Consider the following 17,654-nt stretch of genomic DNA (forward strand, 5'->3'; position numbering starts at 1 on the left):
CGAGAGAGTTTTGTTCCTGGAGTCCAGACCGTGGGCTGACGTTCCATGAAACGAGGCCCTGCTCGGACGATAGGTTGGTTCAGTTGTGCCCACCCCCACCATGATTCGCCTTCGGTAGGATCCACTTGTTTCTTTTTGCCATGGGCCCCACTGTTCCTGGCACTCGTCCAGTGGGTCGGTGGGCGCGTGGTGGACCCGATTACACGTTTTTTTGTCCGGCGAGCCATCCGGGGGTTGTATAGTAGGGTCCCAAAAAGTTATATAAACCCCCTCGATGCCCTGGCAGGTGTTCCTTTCGTTCTTCAAGTCTCTCTCTTTCTTTAAAAGACATTCCTTCTTTATCAAACACACTCCTTTTTTGTCTGTTGATCAGACGATACTTTCTTTGAACAAACGTTTTCAAACCACTCTCACTACATTCCAACCAACCATCAAAATGATGTTCACCAAGACTATGGGCCTCGCTGCCATCTTCGCTACTGCCGCCTCTGCCCTTCCCTCCGGCATGATGATGCGCCGCAACGGCACTGCTCCCTCGGGCGGCGGCGTCCAGATCACCAACAACCTGAGCCAGGACATCTACGCCTGGTCCGTCTCTGACGACGTCGGCCCCATGCAGACCCTGTCTGCCAACGGTGGCTCTTACTCCGAGAACTGGCGCATCAACCCCAACGGCGGCGGCATCTCCATCAAGCTGGCCACCACCCCCGACCAGTCCGATGTCCTCCAGTTCGAGTACACCGAGGGCGGCGACACCATCTACTGGGATCTGTCCTGCATCAACATGGGCACTGACTCTGAGTTCACTCAGTACGGCTTCGCTGTCCAGCCCTCCATCACCACTGGCAGCTGCCCCTCCGCTGTCTGCCAGGCTGGCGACTCCGCTTGCGCTGCTGCCTACCTCCAGCCCGATGACAACGCTGCTACCCACGGCTGCCCCATCAACACTGGCCTGGGTCTGACCATCGGCCAGTAAAGTGGTTGTGGTTGATGAGTTGCCTAAGAGTTGTTCCTTGCCGGTTGATCCGAGCATGTCCAATTCGTTTCACCTGACTCACACGACTCGATGACTCTTTTTGTCTTCTCGCGTTTACTCAAGAAGAATCTCTCCCGTTCTAGATATGTTGGTTGATTCGACATATCTCCCCCATTCGTGCGGCTTTTCGCCGGGGTGTCATGAGCAATTATGAGTTTCTGATCTTTATGTCTTGTGTTATGAAATACCCCCAGGATGATATGAATATAGAAGTTGCAGGGATGCAACAAGGGAGTTTAGGGGGATGATTATAGAATTTCATGAATGAATTTTCTTACACGTCTACAAATACTTTCTGCTCCTTGTAATAAAAGTGTTGTAACCCCTCCCATTCTCTTTGACTCGTTTGATTAAAATGATTGAAAGAACCAGCTCTAAGAAAGGCAACTTGGGGAAAGAAATCTGACATAGAGAGAGGAGGGCCCCAATAACCCCCCCCCCCCCCCCCCCCAAAATCCTCTAGCACTCGAACCACCGGTAAGCCCGAGAACAGGGACTCACAGCAGGGCCAGGTGGGGGCGAGAATCCGATGACCGAGACCGACGAGAAAGACACTCGTCTCCAACCCACCACCGTCTCTTCCGACTACCCGAATCGACCGCCGCAAAATGTCGGCCGTTCTTCGTGGATCGAGGAACAAGAAAATAAAAGTGGGCCAGTGGCTTCGATTCTAGAACACAGTAGTGCTATTTGATGGGCAGGGGTCTCTTCTCTGTGGGGCCTTGCGTACCTCCCCGACGACAAGCATTCCGACTGGTCGACCGACTGGCGAATCACCTGAAACTGGGCCCTGTGCTGGGCCCACTTCTTAGTTCTGCTAGACATGTCTATCTTTTCTATTCTGACGATCTGTTTCATGTGTACTAGTAGTGCAGCCTGACTAGTAGCCCGCAGTTAATATAGAGATTTAAAGGAGAACACTGAGAAGATGGGACAATGTTTACATTATCTAGTAGTTAATACAGATGGATAGAAAGGGTGGCGAAGCGAGGCATAGGTAGCGGCTCGAACCGTAAGACGCGATTTTGCCATGTTTTCCATACCAAGCCCGCCTACTTGTTCCTATTTTCCATTCCATTCCATTCTTTACTAACCGAGGGTCTCAACCGCGGTGGTCCGCTCAATGGTTCATCCAATGGGTTCGCGCGTCGGCTAAATGGTTTTTTCTCGGCCGTGCCCGGCGGGCCGACCACTCAATCAGGAAGGTTCGGACTACAGTGCGTCTCGAACCTGTGCCACCACCTACACTCTTTCATTGTTTCTCGAACCTTAATGCCAAACACTCACTGCTTTAAATATGTACCTTGTTGGTACAGTAATAACATGATACATACGAAAAGTCTATGGCCCCTCAAAGTATTACGCTTATATTCTGCCGGCAATTAGTGTCTGCACTACTAGTAATGGGCGGTATGTCCCTTATTAGGAGGCGGTGAAAAAGGTCCCCGGGGGAGGGGGGGGTTCACAGATCTTTGCGATGCCACTGTATCTTTCCCCAACAACCATCGCCCTTATTTGTGACCTTACCCGCCAATGTACAGCTCAGCAGTGTCATCTGTTATATTCACCACTTGACTATCTTTCTTACACGAGGACCTACGTACCCACTATGACAAGTAGCTTCGCCCCACTAGCTCATTTCAGTATCCCGACTGAACGGCTACATATTTCCTATCTTGAGCCAGGAAACCTTTCACACAGCGCCTTTCTTCGCCATCTCTGGAATACGGATGAATTTATCGAGGCAGAAGGGAACGTAGGCCTTGATACAGTAGAGAAGGCCGGCGAGTTCATCACGAACAAGGTCCAAGGCGACTATAAAAAACGTGGATATGGACAAATGCTTGTGTCTTTGAAACCTTATTCTGGAGCCTCGTTGGCCGAAAGCAAATCTATTGGAATTGTGTCCCTGATGAAGGGCGATGGAGAGAACGCGTACACAGCGCCTGACGTAGGGTATACTATTCTGCCACAGGAGAATGGGAAGGGATATGCCACCGAAGCGGCGATCGGGCTGATCGCTTATGCAAAGAGAGAATTTGGTGTGGAGGGCGTCTTTGGGTTCTGTGATCAAAAGGATAAGCGCAGTCAAAGAGTGATGGAGAAGATCGGTATGGAGTATCGGGGGAAACGACATTTGAAGGTTTTTGGAGGGGCGCATAGTGCCGTCTATTCGTTGCCTGGAATGGGGGATTTGAAGGATTATGGAATTGAAGATGATGTTTGAAACAAATATCAGATAAGGAGTCTTATTAGATATTCTTGTCTATAGGCAGATAAATCTTAGCTTCAGCATCTATCTATCGCGCTTTCGACTATGACCTTTTAATTCTTAACTTTTTTCTCATGTTTTTAAATGTATGTTGAAAGTGCCTATGTTCTGATATCTAGCTGGCTTATATTGATATGCCCCCAGCGTGGTGCTTAGTTGAAGTATGGTTTAGCTATTAATTTCTGTGGCAAGTCAAACTGGTGACAAGCCGATCCTGTCCCTGTCATCACATCGAGCACGATGTCCTCGTAGTCGTCATCGGCTGCTGCATAAAATTCAACTCCCCATGCCTGCGCGAATAGTGACATCAATAAGACCACAATCAGACTCCCCTAGATGCTTCCCGTCCTTAAGCCAACGAATGAAAACAGTGTTGAGTTCAAGTTCTTCCGGGCGTCTCAACACAGCAACTCTGAACTCGTTGTATTCCAGGTACACTGGGAATTCCACAACTGCCTCGGTGAGCAGCTCGTTGATCACAATCAGCTGCGTATGACGCACGTTTACCATGGTGGCTGGCTTTGTCTTGCCTATGATTTGCATGATTTCAAGACCGATCGCTGGCCGTTGAGACATTTATACACAGACTCTTTACCCCGCTCATCCACGCGTCCATGCATGCGATCAGTGCGTGGCTGTGAGGTAGCAACAAGCCTTGAGGGTCAGGCATATAGTCGTAGCATGACGTTACAGTCAGATTACAAGTCACTACACCTAGGGCCAGCGGTCGCTACACCTAGACTCAGTGTTTTTTTCTAAGCTCACTGCACCCATCTTGCATTCCTACTCATTAATCATTGTATGCCATAGTTATCTAGGTGCGCGAAGTTGGTAGACCATGGACGTTGGCCACGTGCTTACACGTGATCAGACAGCGGCCCTGGCCCATTATAAGCTCCTTCAACGTCAGTCGTGTTGAGTGGCGCAGACCAAACTGATTTGGCCAACAGTAGCGTCAAACCAATAACTCCGGACGACATAATTTTGAAGTAATAGCCGAAGAAGAGGTCTAAAAGCATTGAAGGCCTCCGAAGTCATGGGCGCTACGATAAGGGTCTCGTTTTCTCTTGGCTGGTAAAAGTGTTTTGTCAGTTCAGTCCCTTGCAGAAATGTACAATAGAGTCAATTGCTGGTGGTTTCGGACCTCAAGAAAACCCCCCTCTGGAATGGTTTCTACAGTTTCCGTCGACATACTATTTATGCAGCCACGAGGAAACACTGTCTGAGTCCTAGAAGCAGCACACCTTAAACATCAGCATGCCATTAACATAGGTACTGGATAACATACTCCGGCTAAATAAGGTGGTCAGGGAGCAGTTGGGCCTTTTTTAGACGGAGGAAACGAGCGAAGATGACGAGAAACCAGGAGAGAAAACCAATGGTGACCAGGGGAAGGATATTTATAAGAACACAAAAGTTAGTAAACCGACGTAATCCGCATGCGAGCTGAACACCTGGAAATACCGTTGGAAATCTTACCCTATTTCACTATTTGGCGTATGATCGGGGTATTTAGGTTTAGTGGCCTTTAGGCAACCAACCAACTAACCTCACCATTTCTTTACTGTACGCCAATTTCGAGACGCACTGTACTGACTGACAATGTCGGCATTCTCGTTCTGCACTTACTACATTAACCAGATTCCTATGCACCTAATGAAGTATAGGTGATGCGATAATATTGCGACTCATGCACACATACTAGCCACCTTCCGGTCGAGAGATTTACATCCTGAACTATTCTCAAACCCTTTTGGGCGGCGACCGAGGAACATATCACGTGATGTATATGACAGTGGCAAAAAGGCCAGCCGAAACGACGCAACAATGACAGCATCAGGCCATATGCTCTCGTCCGGGGAGCATGAAACATACTCCGGTCCGAGAGAGAAAGGTAATTATCATTGAGAGGGTTGTGTGTATGTCACCCCAGAACTAGTTCCGGCCGAGTTACCATATTGTATCACGATATAGTTACTCCAAGGAAAAAAAAAAAGAAAAGTCAAGTGAGACAACAGATGCTGTTATTCTGGTTCGGGTATCATAGCAATAAAGAAGAACTATTTACGGATTCTGTCGCGCCCGTCGCCACTCGCGCCAGCGCTCCATGACCCGGTGCGATGTCATCACCTTAAGCAGAGCGTAGGCAACGACCCGGTAGGCGATAGTGCACACGCCCAGAGCCATGATATTCATAGGCCCGTTCTTGTCGAGATTATAAAGCTTCAGCACCTGGTCGCCCGAAGTAATCGGACACTGACCGCTGACAAGCCGCTCAGCGGACGTGCAGTCGAAATGCTGGCCGTGCATGGAGTATGGCGCCAGGTTGGCGATGGAATACTTGATTGGAGAGAGATGGTTGAGGCCCTGCAGCACATCGTTGACGTTGAGACTCATGACCCCGCCTAAAATTGTGGAGATGGAAAGCAGGATCGAGGTCACGTTGACGGCGAAGCCGACGTGCGAGAAGAGCGTGCAGAACATTATCCCCACTGACTCGCCGCAGCTGATGATGCAGAAGCAGTTGAAGGCCGCGATGAGGAGCATTTTCACGCTGCGCTTCATATTATCGGCGTAGACGGCGAGGACGCCGAAGATTAGCGCCGACGCAACCTCGAAGGGCACTTCGAGCGTTGTATAAGATAGGATGAATGTCTCAGCGGAGTAGCAGTTGTCTGCCTCTTCGCGGTAAAACACATCGCGCTCACCAGGGTATATGGCGATATTTTGGAGCATGCCTGGGCTGATTGTTAATAAATAGGTCGAGAGTAACATTAGGACAGAAAATCACATACCCACAAAGTACAACGCCGCAATCTCCTGGACGAAGCCCATTCGCGACTGCACAGCCGGATAATCATTCTTGAGCGGCGCAAAGAACAGTGCCATGATAATCGCAATTCCCACAACCTGCATCGACCGCGCCATCACCAGCGGTGGCTGGCGCCAGAAGTTGATGGTCGAACGGTGCAGCACCAGTGGAAACGTGACTCGGAAGGGCAGCATCTGGCGTTTTAGACTGCCCAGTTCCGCCGGCGTTGCGATCCGGGAGTTCACTCGCCCAAGATCTGGGACAGCATCCGTCCAGCAGCTGATTAGATGCTGGACACGCTCGCGCGTAATGGCTTCACGGTCTTCCTGCTGCAGGTCGACGGTAATCAGATCTAAAACAAAGTCGGCCGGGTTCGTTGCTTTGGGACATTCGTGTCCCAATGCCGCAAAGTGCGGGAGCATTTGCTCTCCCTTCCCAGCGTATACAGGGTACCCGCCGCGGGCCAGGAGCAGGATCTGCGAGAAATGGCCGAACAGATCGGAACGAGACTGGTGGATGGTCATAATCAAAGTGCGGCCTTCGGCAGCGAGGCCCTGCAACACCTCGATGATGGACATAGCCGTGAAAGCGTCTAGCCCTGACGTGGGCTCATCCAGCAGCAGCACTTTGGGATCTGTCAGGATCTGGATGGCGATGGTCACTCGGCGCTTCTCGCCGCCGCTGATTCCCTTGATCAATTCGCTGCCGATGAGATTGTCTGCGCATTCCTTGAGGCCCATCTTAAACAGAATCTCCTCTGCGCGGCGATTCTTCTCTTCGCGCGACATCCATGTCGGCAGTCGTAGTCCTGCCGCGAATCGCAAGCTCTCCCGGACTGTCAAAGATGGCATCAGGGCATCGTCGTCCTGCGTTACGAAAGATGTCACAGACCGGATCACGCTCTCTGATGGCACAGCCCCGTTGTACCGCATAATGCCATTGACTCGGTACTGTGTCCCCATGGACCCGTGCAGCCTCCGAGCAATTGAATTGAGCAGCGACGTCTTGCCACTCCCGGACGGGCCCATGATGATATTCAATTGTCCTGAATGGAATTCCGCAGTAATGGGCCGCAAAATCTGTAATTTCCGCGCCTTCTTCCATGGAAACCTTCGCTTGCGGATCTCCAATGCATACTGGTCGAGAGAAATGGCCACACGTCGGCTTTCTTCGGCTGCCCGAACTGCAATCTTAGCTTTCCCGCCCGAGGGATCACCCTCGGACCGTCGAGCCTGAGCAATGTCCATCGCGAAGCGGTTGTATTGTAATAACAAGCCCGCCAACAAGGAGTGGCCGATGGCAAATGCAACCATCACGACAATCGGCCGCCAGATCCAATTAGACGGCAGCCCCAGGCTGTCCATGATATAGCGACCAGTGTACTCTTTGCATGCTGGGTCGAGCGGGTCCTTGGAGTATGGACAGTCGTAAAAATGGCCGTACGGGGGAGTGTCGACACCGATGAACTCGTTTGCGCAAAGCGCTCCGAAGATATAGAAGGTATAGGCACACCACTTGATCCACCTCACGTAGACTGGGATCTGGTTGGACTGCACAAAGTAGCCGCATGCAAAAGATTGAACCGTAAAACAAAGATTGGCGGCCAGACTTGCGCCGGGGAAGTTTCGCGCAATTCCGATCGCAACAGCTGCAAAGGTCATGGCGATGTAGTGTGTAAGCACCGTCAGGATGAAAAAGATGAAGAACTGCGCAGTGTCGATACGATATCCGACCATGAAGTAGTAGATGAGGGAAAACAGTAGCGGCACGGGCAGGTCCTCCAGCAGGAGGCGCGCAGCTCGTCGACTGAGTAGGAATCCCGGCACGCTGACCACACCTTCATTGCGTTCCCGGTCAAAGAGTCGAATGTCGATCGTCAGCCGATATGTCTCGTACAGCATAATGAGATAGCCGTTCAGGCTGCTGGCCGTGTACAGGCTGCCTTGGCGCGAGCGGATGCCCGCAAGACTTTCGTCGAGTTGCAGGAAGATCCATCCGCAGATCACGCCCATGCCGACAGCTTCAAAAAGACTTCCAGCCACGCCCATCGGGTCCCGGATAGTGACTTTGAATGTGCGAGAGGTTAGCACGCGGAACTGGCGACGAAACGAGACTTTCTTTGTTGATGTGACCTCAATTGGGTTTAGTTCGGGGTTTGTAGATGCCTTCTTTTCATTCTTGTCGTCAGTTGTGGCAGTTTGTTTGGATTTCCAGGCCTCCAGAAGATTGTCGACCCGAACGTGAGACGCAGCCTCCAATGCCTCCGTTCGATTATCGATAGCGGCCAAATCAATCAGGAATTCCGCTGGATTCACAAACGGGGGTAGGATGTGTCCGCATTCCTCAAAATGAGGCAGTGATCCGTTGACTGGTCCGCTATACAACGTACAGCCCCGAGCTAGGAGGATCACATTATCAAAGAGGTTCCAAATCTCGGAGCGCGGCGCATGAATTGAGACAACAACCGTCCGGCCATCCTGAGCCAGCCGTTTCAAAGTTCTGATAATCTGGAAAGCGCTGGTGGCGTCTAGTCCTGTTGTTGGCTCGTCGCAAAATAGCACCGAGGGGTTTGCTAGCAGTTGCACGCCGATGCTGGTGCGGCGTTTCTCGCCGCCACTGCAGCCCTTATGGGAGGTGGTACCGATGCGCGTATTCGCGCACTCCTTCAGGCCCAGCTCGAGAATCACCTGTTCAACGATGGAGTGTCGCTCCTTCTGGGTCGTCGGTGGTGGCAGCCGGAGATCAGCAGAGTAACGCAAAGTCTCGCGGACCGTCAGCGTCGGAATGAGAACATCCTCCTGCATGACATAGGCGCTGCGGACACGTTCAATGTTGGTGCTGCCGTTGAAAGTCGTTGTCCCCGAGCCTTTGGCCCGAGATACAGCCATCCGACCAGCCATGAGGTTGAGCAGCGACGTTTTGCCCGATCCACTGCTGCCGATGATGGCCGTCAAGCTGCCGCTAGGCATGGCGGCATACACGCCATTGAGGACTGTCTTTCTCATGTCCTCGGAGCGCTGCTGGCCTCGAAGTCGGCGCCAGAACTGCGAGGGCGACGTCTCCCATAGTGGAGGTGCGGTGTTGACATCGAGTGACAGATTGGTCACGCTGATGTTGACCGGGTCGACATCGCGCAAGGCGAGATTGTACACGGTGTCCTGCAGTGCAGCAATCGCGTTGATCTCGGCCTCCTTCTGGACACTGAGCTCGGTAATAGTATCGTCGTTATCCATACCAGTGGGTCGATGTCTGAGAGTGGGGGTGTCCCGTCATCTCCTGAATTGGGGGTTATTTGGGATTCCGAGATAGAAGATCCTAGAATTGATGATGGCAAAGTGATGTTCAGGGTCCAGGCCTGGCCGCGATCCTCGACAACACCCTTGGTAGCTGAGAGCGGTGGAAAGGCAGATTCTTTCCAACGACTGCTCACTTAGTACTGACTAGAAGACATGAACACACCCGGTTGCGACCCGCAAAAAACAGCGAGGCGTAGGGAATGAAAATAGTCACTAACACGACTCGTGTGATTGGTTCGGATCTCTTGTGATCCGGATGGGAAGACCATGTCTATCTGCGCTAAACTCCATTTGTAGGTGACAGGCCGTCGCGTGGATGACACGTGAATATTCTAATGCATACATTCCCAACTTTCGGCCCATAGATGTGAGTATTCAGTCAATGAATTTCGGGGTTTCTTTCTTGCCCAGCTCATAATTGGCCGTTGGTGCAAGAGAGGCCGCCAACGCAAACCATTGGAAACTGTATGCGTTTTCTATACCCTTTCTTCTGGTTTTCTCGACAACTAGTTCTACACACTCAGGCCAACTTCGCGCCTTGAAGTGGTTTATAGAAGGAATATTGTCTTCGTCAAGCTCGCCGAGGACACTAAATGTCATGTCGTCAACTTTAGAAACAATCAGCAAGTCACGTATGATTGAAGCAAAGAAAGACATCGAGACTTACTAAACCGAGGGTGTTCATCGTCGAACTCGTCTATCCAGCCTATAACTGGGACACTATGCATGAGCTCGTGTAGAAGTATCAAACCCTCGGGTCGCTGGTCCAAAATCGGTGCTCCCTCTGCGGCATTCGTTTTGTCTTGTAGCACCGCTGTTAGCGACGGCTTGAATTGTTCCTTTTCGAAATTATCGGTGCATAAAGTAATCAGGTTTATCTCCTCGATATTGAATCCAGATAACAAACAAGAAGCCAATTCTCAAGCTTAGTTACAATACTCCATATTTTAAAAAGAAAACAAGTGCCACAAGCGTGCAGCCCTTGCCAGATGGAGAAATCAAAGTGTAATAGGGATTGCCCACAGTGTTAGCGATGAAATACACAGCAATGGAGATGCTGTTATACCCTAGGAAAGCGCGAACGCACAAAAAGGTGGTGAGTTGTTCCTTTACAGTTGGGGTGCCTGATGTTGATGACTGTTAGCGGGGAGCTGGAAATAATTTGCCTGTTGAAGCACACGATTAAAAATCTGAGCGAATTAGGGGGATCAATGAGTACCTAGTCCCGACCAGGTCGGATAGTTAGTAATTGCTTATGTTTCTAACGTAAGATTCCGCCTCGTCCTTAACTAATTAGCTCCTCGCTAAGGGAACGTATTACGCGTCTCTACACCAATCAAAGAAGTGACTGTAACTCCGCGCGTAGCGCATCCTGATCCTTAGCTAGCTCCTTGGCATCTAATTATATCTTCCACAGTATAAAGGTTACGCACATTCCATATTCGGAGTCCCTCAACACGCTAAATCATTCATAATTATCCCCCACCTGGTCCACTTAAGAACCAACAATGCCATCATTCAGGCGTCTTCTGCCCATCGCCCTCTCGCTCGCGGCCGCTACAACGGCAGCCACTTGTCCGCAGAACTGGTTACAGGACACCGCAGTTAACGGCGGTTCCAAATGCTGCTATGGCAACATGATTATTGACGGCCGCAATGCCTATTGCTGCGTTTACGACATGACTCCCAAAGTGATAACCACTATTGTTTCGACTTCGAGTACTTTCGAACCCTCGTTTATTACTACTCCCGATTGCTTCGCAAAGGTTCCCTTCACTGCGAGCGACTATTCGGATCAGGTCTCTTCAGCATCATCGAAGGTTGCAGCTGCCGCCACAACTATTGCGACCAACGAGGCGATTTCCACGAGCGCAAGTTCGACCACGAGCTCAGGGTCTGCAGCTACCACCACTAATGCGGCCATGCCGATTGCCACAGCTCATGAAATGGTGCTAGGCGGTGCCGCAGTCGCTATCGGTCTTTTCATGCTGTGATCAGGAATGGATTGGCAGGATGTTGTTCGTTGGCTGGCTGCCACAGTAGCCAGGGGTTGGTTGGGGCGTTTCGATTTGTAATATTTGTGTTTCTTGTTCTGTTATCTACCATGTCGCGATTATACATTCTTCAAACCCCAAAAAAACAGATGCTATCCCGTCTTCTCGACAGGATACTTCTGGAGCGCCTCGTACCATAGCAGCATGCTGCCAATCAAAAACGCGGCCGACGCCCAGATCAGGGTCAAATCGCCCTGATAGGCACACCAGCTGGGAGTGCAGTAACCAAACGAGGCCGCTAGGGTCCAGCCCACGGAGCCGATCAGGTTCCATACCCCGATATGCCATCCCAGCAGATGCGGCGCCGGCGTGTACCAAGTCGGCTGGGTCTCCAGCACATACAAGAGCGAGGATATAACAAAGAAGACCCCGCCAACAAGATAGGTCAGATAGTACAAGCCCTCAAGAGCACCCCGGCTCAAGTTGTTGAATATCGGCGGGAGCGTGCAGATACCGCAAATGTAAAAGATGGTGGCACCGACAAACATTGCAATGGAGGCCACAAAACCGATCTCGTGGAAATAATGCGTCCTCAGCTCGTGCCAGGATGGACACCAGGTCCATTTGCGGTTCGCCTTGGGCTGCTGTTGCTGCTGCTGCTTCATTTTCTGTTTGGCTGAGTCCGTCTGGCGCCTACGCTGATGGTGGTGCTGGCAGCTATATACGTCGGTCTTGGCCACCACTCTTCCGGAGTCATCGTCATCTTCTCCAGTGAGGGCCCGTTGGAGGGCCCATCCAAAACATCCCGTTTGATTCTCGTTGCACGCTTCGAAGACGAGAAGCACAGCTCCGATCTGGAACAGTGTGGCTCCGACAAATGCGAGTATATCGCCGGCCGTGGCCTCGGAGGAAAACTCGGAGCTGGGAGCTACTAGCGGCAGCCAGTAGAACAGGCCACTGATGACGAAGAGCAGGCATCCGACGGAGAAAAACACAGCGATCAGGTACGAAATGTCCCAGTACGGGCATTCGGTGCACATGCGCAACAGGCCCCGGCCGACGGCGCGGAAGCTGCTTGTGGAGTCTGGGTGGGAAGGGTCCACTCCCAGAGGGTGTCTTCCTTTGCGATTGTCTCGAGACCGCCAATGGATGTACGCGGGCAACGCGACTTGTGTTGCGTGTCGATGCGGAAGCTTGTCGTCGATCAACCCGGGATGAATCTGCGCCTGATCTTCCACGTGGAAGCGCGCGCGCGTTGGGTTAAAAAAGGAGAGCGGACCCCGGACTGTCTCATGGTCGAGGCGGACGCCGACATGTCCAGCAAAGGGCGGCAGACGGCCTGGAGACGCGAATGAAGTATTGCGGGGCATGGACAGTATTCATTGAAGGCCCGCGCGATATACAACTAGGACGTGTCTTGGGGTGCAGAGCAAGTGGGATGGCAGGTGAGCCGGGGCCGTGCTCCCGGATTTAATTGGTACATGGGATCGCCACTGAGCCGTCCGCTTCAGGTCGACTGATATCCCCCCATCGCCCCGCGGACTGTTGACACCAATTTAGCTGCCACGGCCGTCAATCAAGTAGTTCGTTCATCGGAATTGATCACGTGTTTCCGTTCTCTTCACTCAATGACTGGGACACTGTATTCATCCCTTTTAGGCAACCACTTTGGGTGCTTGACTTCCTCAGGCGCCCCGTCTTATTGCCCTGCCCCTCTCTCGCCAGTGATCATTTACTAGCACACTGGGTCCGTGCCTCTACTGAGTTTGCGAGATTTCCGCTTTCTCAAGAGCAAGGCCTACTGCCCGGATTCATTAACTGATACAAGCTTTCCGTCACATTTAGTCCTTGTTACCCGCGTGTCTAACCAAACCGCTGCACCTCTAGAATTGTTTACTCTGACTGTTCGCTCTCGCCTACAATAACTATCACCTAACCACTCTTTCCTCCACCTCAAGCACACCACCAGACACGTCATGGCTGAGACCTTCCGTCGTGATCTCACCCCTATGGCCAACCCCGCCACAGCAGCATGGGACGTCCCCATCTCCAGCCCTGACCACAGCAAGCTCCTCAAGGGCTTCTCGCCACAGGACATGGACGCCAGGTGGGGGCTACAAGCCGACGCCCCGGACGCGCAGGGCAACTCCATACTACGCATATATAGGAGCTGGACGGGAGATGAGCAGATGGCCCTGACGGTGCAGCAGACCAAGATTTCTCAGATTCAGTGGATTCAGCGGGAAGATTTTGGGGAGAATGATGCTAAAGATTTTGTGAAGAGGATGTGTCGGAGTCTTTTAGGTTGCGATTTAGAGGCTCTGTCGTAAATGCCGCCTAGAGGGCGTCGGGTGCCCCGTGATAGCAAATGGAGACTGAGAGTGCTTGAGATGGCCTGTTATTTCAGTGAATTCTTTGCGCTACACTATACTCTATAGGAAATTCCTTAAAATTAATTCGTAAAGGTGAAGACTATGTCGGGCACCCAATAAGGCAAGATCTTAACTCGGGTGAAGCCGCCAGCAGTCTATTTATCCACTTCAAATTCTACTCCTCTACTTTACCACTTTACTAGATACCAACTACCGTGTACAGCAAGCAAACAGCCACGGTATACCCATCAGTACCACCATGTCCACCCAATCACAGAACATCTATGACAACCCCAACTTCTTCACTGCGTACAGCACGCTCCCCCGCTCACAACACGGGCTCAGCGGGGCTCCGGAATGGCCCGTTCTGCGTGATATGGTTCTGAACAGCAACACCAACAACCGTGACACAACGAACGGACTACAAAACTGCAAAGTCCTCGATCTGGGTTGCGGATACGGCTGGTTTAGCCGCTGGGCGCGGGATAGCGCGAGCGCCGAATTCGTGACTGGGATCGATGTATCAGAGCGGATGATTGAGCGGGCGAAGAAATTCGACGACGATGGTGGTTATGACAGTGCTCCGAAATCCAAGGACGTGATATCCTATCAGCGCCATGATCTGGAGACTCTCACCCTCGACCAAAGCGATACCGATACATACCATCTCGTGTATAGCTCACTGACATTCCACTACATATCAGATCTGGGGAGGTTGTTTCGACAGATTCACGCGTGTTTGGCGAAGGGGGGTCGGGTTCGGGTTCTTCATATCAAAACAATTCTAAAAGAGGGAAGTTGGTTTTCTCGGTTGAGCACCCTGTCTGCACGGCGCCTGTATGTCCTCTGCCGGAGTGGAGAGACATTCCTGCTGTTGCCGCTGTGAAGGAGAAAGGAGAGGAGGAGGGGGAACAGCAAGAGAAAGAGAAAGGCACTGCATATCCAGTGTGGCCACTAAATTCCTACTGCGAGGAAGGACTGCGCGAGACGAGCTGGCTGGGTTCTGAGGGAGTGAGAAAGTATCATCGCACGATTGAAACGTATGTGACGCTGCTGCTGGAGAGTGGGTTTGTGGTTACGGGACTGAAGGAGTGGGCGCCGGCGAAGGAGGACGTGGCGTTGAGGCCGGAGTGGGCAAAGGAGAGGCATCGGCCGTACTTCTTGCTTGTTTCTGCGGAGCCTAGATGAGACTAAAGGGGCGAAGTGGAGGTTGGAACAGACCACGGATGGGATGATATACAACTGCGCAGCGAGATTACAACTAGGGTTCCTCCTTCATCCATCCATCCATCCATCCATACACCAACTCCACCTGGCTTTTGCGGCTCAGATCACTCAGGCGGAATTGGAAGAAGAACAAGAAAGCAGATTGCCCCCACCCCGGGTTTTGGTCACTCCTCCTTGTCGCCCACGATATCGCCTCGAACCAGCCCAACCAACCGATAATGCAAAATCGACAATCAACATAAAACGCCAGGTGGTACAGCCCGATTCCAAAGTCCACTTTGTCAAGTCGGGGAAATAATAGGGGGAAGATAGAAAACGGGTATCAAAATCAAAAACAACGTGCAAAAGGCATTCAGGTGATGAGGAAGTCCATGTTCATATCACGGATAATCTTCTCCCAATCCCAGCTATCCTCCATCTTAGTATCCATAACTTCCCACACGCGCGCAACAACCTTGAACGCAGGGTCGATATTGCGCAGATTCGAGTACGCCTTGAGGGCTTCGAAGCCCTTTTGGACACGCTCGCGCTGCTCGGGGATAAAAGCCGAGCAGCCAAGCAGAAACAGCGGCATGAGAACAATGCTGAATGCACCTGCATCCTGCGGTAGCTGGTCTAGGTACGATAGGCCGTCGTCGACGACTTGGCTGATCTTGTCGCTTGGGCGGGAGGGCCGGATGGTTCGGTACAGGTATACCCAGGTCGACTGGCGGTATAGCTGGGCTAGGAACCAGTTGGGCGTGTCGGGCTCGTGTGACGTCTCCCAGGTGCGGATGGCAGTGTCGATGGAGACAGCTTCGCTGAGGGTTTGGTAGTCCACTGCCGGCTCGTAGCCTTGGTCGAAGCGTTCACGAATTCGGTCGCGGAGCTGGGTCACCTCCGATATATAGTTAAAGAGCCCGTCAAAGACACCCAGGAACATGCCTTCCTGCGCGCCTGGGACGAACTCGGGAAGAGACAGGTTGCTGTGCAGAAGAGCAGGTCTGCGATCGAGCGAGGTGAGAGAATTCGAGACATCGTGGTACTGGAAGAACTCGACGATGAACTGGCGGAACTTTTCATTGCGTGGTTGCTGCGACAGGAGCAGGTACCGGGCCGCATCCATGTGTGGACGGTATTCGCCGTTGGTCTCGCCTTCGCAGATGGTGTTGAGACTGAGCGCAATGGTGGATGCGATGATCGGGTCTTCCACGAGCAACTCCTGGTCCTCATTCGAGGCTTGAGGTAGTGATGATGACGAGGAGGACGTTGCAAGGATGTTGTCCTGGAGGTCTTGGATGGCGCGATGGAAGTGAAAGTACTTGCGGTCCTTCAGCTTTGGCTCGGGATCTAGCCCGGATAAGTGCGACCCCGACAGGCACATGAGGGAGTGCATCAGGCCGCGGTGTTGGGTGGCCATGGGCAGCAGGATCTCTTTGAACGGGTTCGAGTCATCGTTGATCAGGGTCAGCACGCGACTGAAGCCGTAGACGAAGTGGTCGAGAAAGCGGCGGTCGATGTCAGTCTCGATGCCGTCGATAAGGAGGGGCAGGTGGCGTGGCACGGCAGCGAGGGAGGAAGTTCGAGCTGGGGGAGAAAGGTTAGAAATATGATATTGACACACATTAATCACCATGCAGACTGACCATCGGCTTGCTTCTGTCGACCGCTCTTCCAGATCTCCTTGGGCGGATACCCCTCACAGACGACGGCATTCTTCTGACAGTTGAGACAAGCCGGCTTCGTCTCATCACACTTCTTCTTCCTCCTCCGACAGGTGATACACCCGGTCTTGGAGCGGCCCTTGGTCACCTTGACCTGGCCCCCGGGCGTGGGCAGCGGGTGCTTGCGTGGGCGCCCCCGTTTCCGTGGAACCGCGACGGATGCGCCCGGCACGGTCTCCACCGTGGCCGACTTGATGTTTTGGAGGTCATCGGCATCCAGCTCCTCGATCTTGGGGGACATGAGTTCCATGTGCTGCGATCGAGAGAAGTCGCTCACCGGCGAGAGGAATTGCGACGAGCCATCGCCGCTGTCGGGCGACTCGCTCGAACCGGCATCGGGACTGCTGGTGGAGACGGAGGTGCTCGCTCGGTAGGGGGTGAGAGTGAGAGAAGAAGAGGTATCGCGGTCACTCCGGCTGGCAGGCATGGGAGAACCCTGCATGGACAACATGGACTGATGGACATGGGAGGGAGCAGAGGGGGGGGGAGGTCTCTCGATCCACCGCTGACGAGAGTGTCGTTAAGTAGTTAGTTACGAACTTAGAACGTGGGGGTCCTCTTCACTCGTCTACTTCCTCAAATGGATCATCCTCGCGGTTAAACTTCCTCGCAGATCGGGTCCTGTTTGTGCCTCAAAAGCACTCGCAGCCACTAACCCACACTAAACGGCTGATGTATCTCTCTCACCTGGCTCTGTCACCGGGGTACCTCGAGCGGCTTACTCTTCCCCTCTTCGCTAGGGACACTCTCCGTCCTCCAGGGCCCTCCAGATCCCTCTTGCCGGCACTGAAATTTTCTACTCTCCGACTCAATCTGGGGTAAGTGGGCCAGATCGTCTCGGTGCGACTCCAGCACGGACATCCGCTGCAGGGAATGGACAGGGTTAGGGCCTATGGCGACGTCCAGATCAGCGGCCTGTCACTCGACCGTCGGAATGTGGCG

General features: G+C 52.5%; 10 protein-coding genes across 10 annotated transcripts; 5 read left to right on the forward strand and 5 right to left on the reverse strand.

The window, feature by feature from the left end:
- Positions 1 to 436: 436 nt before the first annotated feature.
- On the forward strand, positions 437 to 976 carry N7510_011396 (putative extracellular thaumatin domain protein; the record flags this gene model as incomplete). The annotated part of the gene is made up of 1 exon (XM_056983321.1): positions 437 to 976. The coding sequence occupies one exon, from the start codon at positions 437 to 439 to the stop codon at positions 974 to 976; it is 540 nt and encodes a 179-aa protein (XP_056828815.1).
- Positions 977 to 2,645: 1,669 nt separating this feature from the next.
- Positions 2,646 to 3,263, forward strand: N7510_011397 (GNAT family N-acetyltransferase; the record flags this gene model as incomplete). Its single annotated transcript, XM_056983322.1, has 1 exon — positions 2,646 to 3,263. The coding sequence occupies one exon, from the start codon at positions 2,646 to 2,648 to the stop codon at positions 3,261 to 3,263; it is 618 nt and encodes a 205-aa protein (XP_056828816.1).
- A 321-nt stretch (positions 3,264 to 3,584) lies between these two features.
- On the reverse strand, positions 3,585 to 3,818 carry N7510_011398 (uncharacterized protein; the record flags this gene model as incomplete). The annotated part of the gene is made up of 1 exon (XM_056983323.1): positions 3,585 to 3,818. One exon carries the CDS (start codon positions 3,816 to 3,818, stop codon positions 3,585 to 3,587), a length of 234 nt encoding a protein of 77 aa, XP_056828817.1.
- Positions 3,819 to 5,372: 1,554 nt separating this feature from the next.
- On the reverse strand, positions 5,373 to 9,353 carry N7510_011399 (putative ABC efflux transporter; the record flags this gene model as incomplete). Its single annotated transcript, XM_056983324.1, has 2 exons — positions 5,373 to 6,046; positions 6,104 to 9,353. The coding sequence occupies 2 exons, from the start codon at positions 9,351 to 9,353 to the stop codon at positions 5,373 to 5,375; spliced, it is 3,924 nt and encodes a 1,307-aa protein (XP_056828818.1).
- A 438-nt stretch (positions 9,354 to 9,791) lies between these two features.
- Positions 9,792 to 10,144, reverse strand: N7510_011400 (uncharacterized protein; the record flags this gene model as incomplete). The annotated part of the gene is made up of 2 exons (XM_056983325.1): positions 9,792 to 10,024; positions 10,084 to 10,144. The coding sequence occupies 2 exons, from the start codon at positions 10,142 to 10,144 to the stop codon at positions 9,792 to 9,794; spliced, it is 294 nt and encodes a 97-aa protein (XP_056828819.1).
- Positions 10,145 to 10,924: 780 nt separating this feature from the next.
- Positions 10,925 to 11,410, forward strand: N7510_011401 (uncharacterized protein; the record flags this gene model as incomplete). Its single annotated transcript, XM_056983326.1, has 1 exon — positions 10,925 to 11,410. One exon carries the CDS (start codon positions 10,925 to 10,927, stop codon positions 11,408 to 11,410), a length of 486 nt encoding a protein of 161 aa, XP_056828820.1.
- A 152-nt stretch (positions 11,411 to 11,562) lies between these two features.
- N7510_011402 (uncharacterized protein) lies at positions 11,563 to 12,780 on the reverse strand (the record flags this gene model as incomplete). The annotated part of the gene is made up of 1 exon (XM_056983327.1): positions 11,563 to 12,780. The coding sequence occupies one exon, from the start codon at positions 12,778 to 12,780 to the stop codon at positions 11,563 to 11,565; it is 1,218 nt and encodes a 405-aa protein (XP_056828821.1).
- A 606-nt stretch (positions 12,781 to 13,386) lies between these two features.
- On the forward strand, positions 13,387 to 13,740 carry N7510_011403 (uncharacterized protein; the record flags this gene model as incomplete). Its single annotated transcript, XM_056983328.1, has 1 exon — positions 13,387 to 13,740. One exon carries the CDS (start codon positions 13,387 to 13,389, stop codon positions 13,738 to 13,740), a length of 354 nt encoding a protein of 117 aa, XP_056828822.1.
- A 301-nt stretch (positions 13,741 to 14,041) lies between these two features.
- N7510_011404 (class I SAM-dependent methyltransferase) lies at positions 14,042 to 14,970 on the forward strand (the record flags this gene model as incomplete). The annotated part of the gene is made up of 2 exons (XM_056983329.1): positions 14,042 to 14,496; positions 14,643 to 14,970. 2 exons carry the CDS (start codon positions 14,042 to 14,044, stop codon positions 14,968 to 14,970), a joined length of 783 nt encoding a protein of 260 aa, XP_056828823.1.
- Positions 14,971 to 15,361: 391 nt separating this feature from the next.
- Positions 15,362 to 17,163, reverse strand: N7510_011405 (Zn(II)2Cys6 transcription factor; the record flags this gene model as incomplete). Its single annotated transcript, XM_056983330.1, has 2 exons — positions 15,362 to 16,575; positions 16,635 to 17,163. 2 exons carry the CDS (start codon positions 17,161 to 17,163, stop codon positions 15,362 to 15,364), a joined length of 1,743 nt encoding a protein of 580 aa, XP_056828824.1.
- Positions 17,164 to 17,654: the final 491 nt, after the last annotated feature.

This window comes from Penicillium lagena (genome assembly GCF_028827675.1).
Source record: "Penicillium lagena strain IBT 129212 chromosome Unknown utg000008l_segment0_segment0, whole genome shotgun sequence".
Lineage (NCBI taxonomy): Eukaryota > Fungi > Ascomycota > Eurotiomycetes > Eurotiales > Aspergillaceae > Penicillium > Penicillium lagena.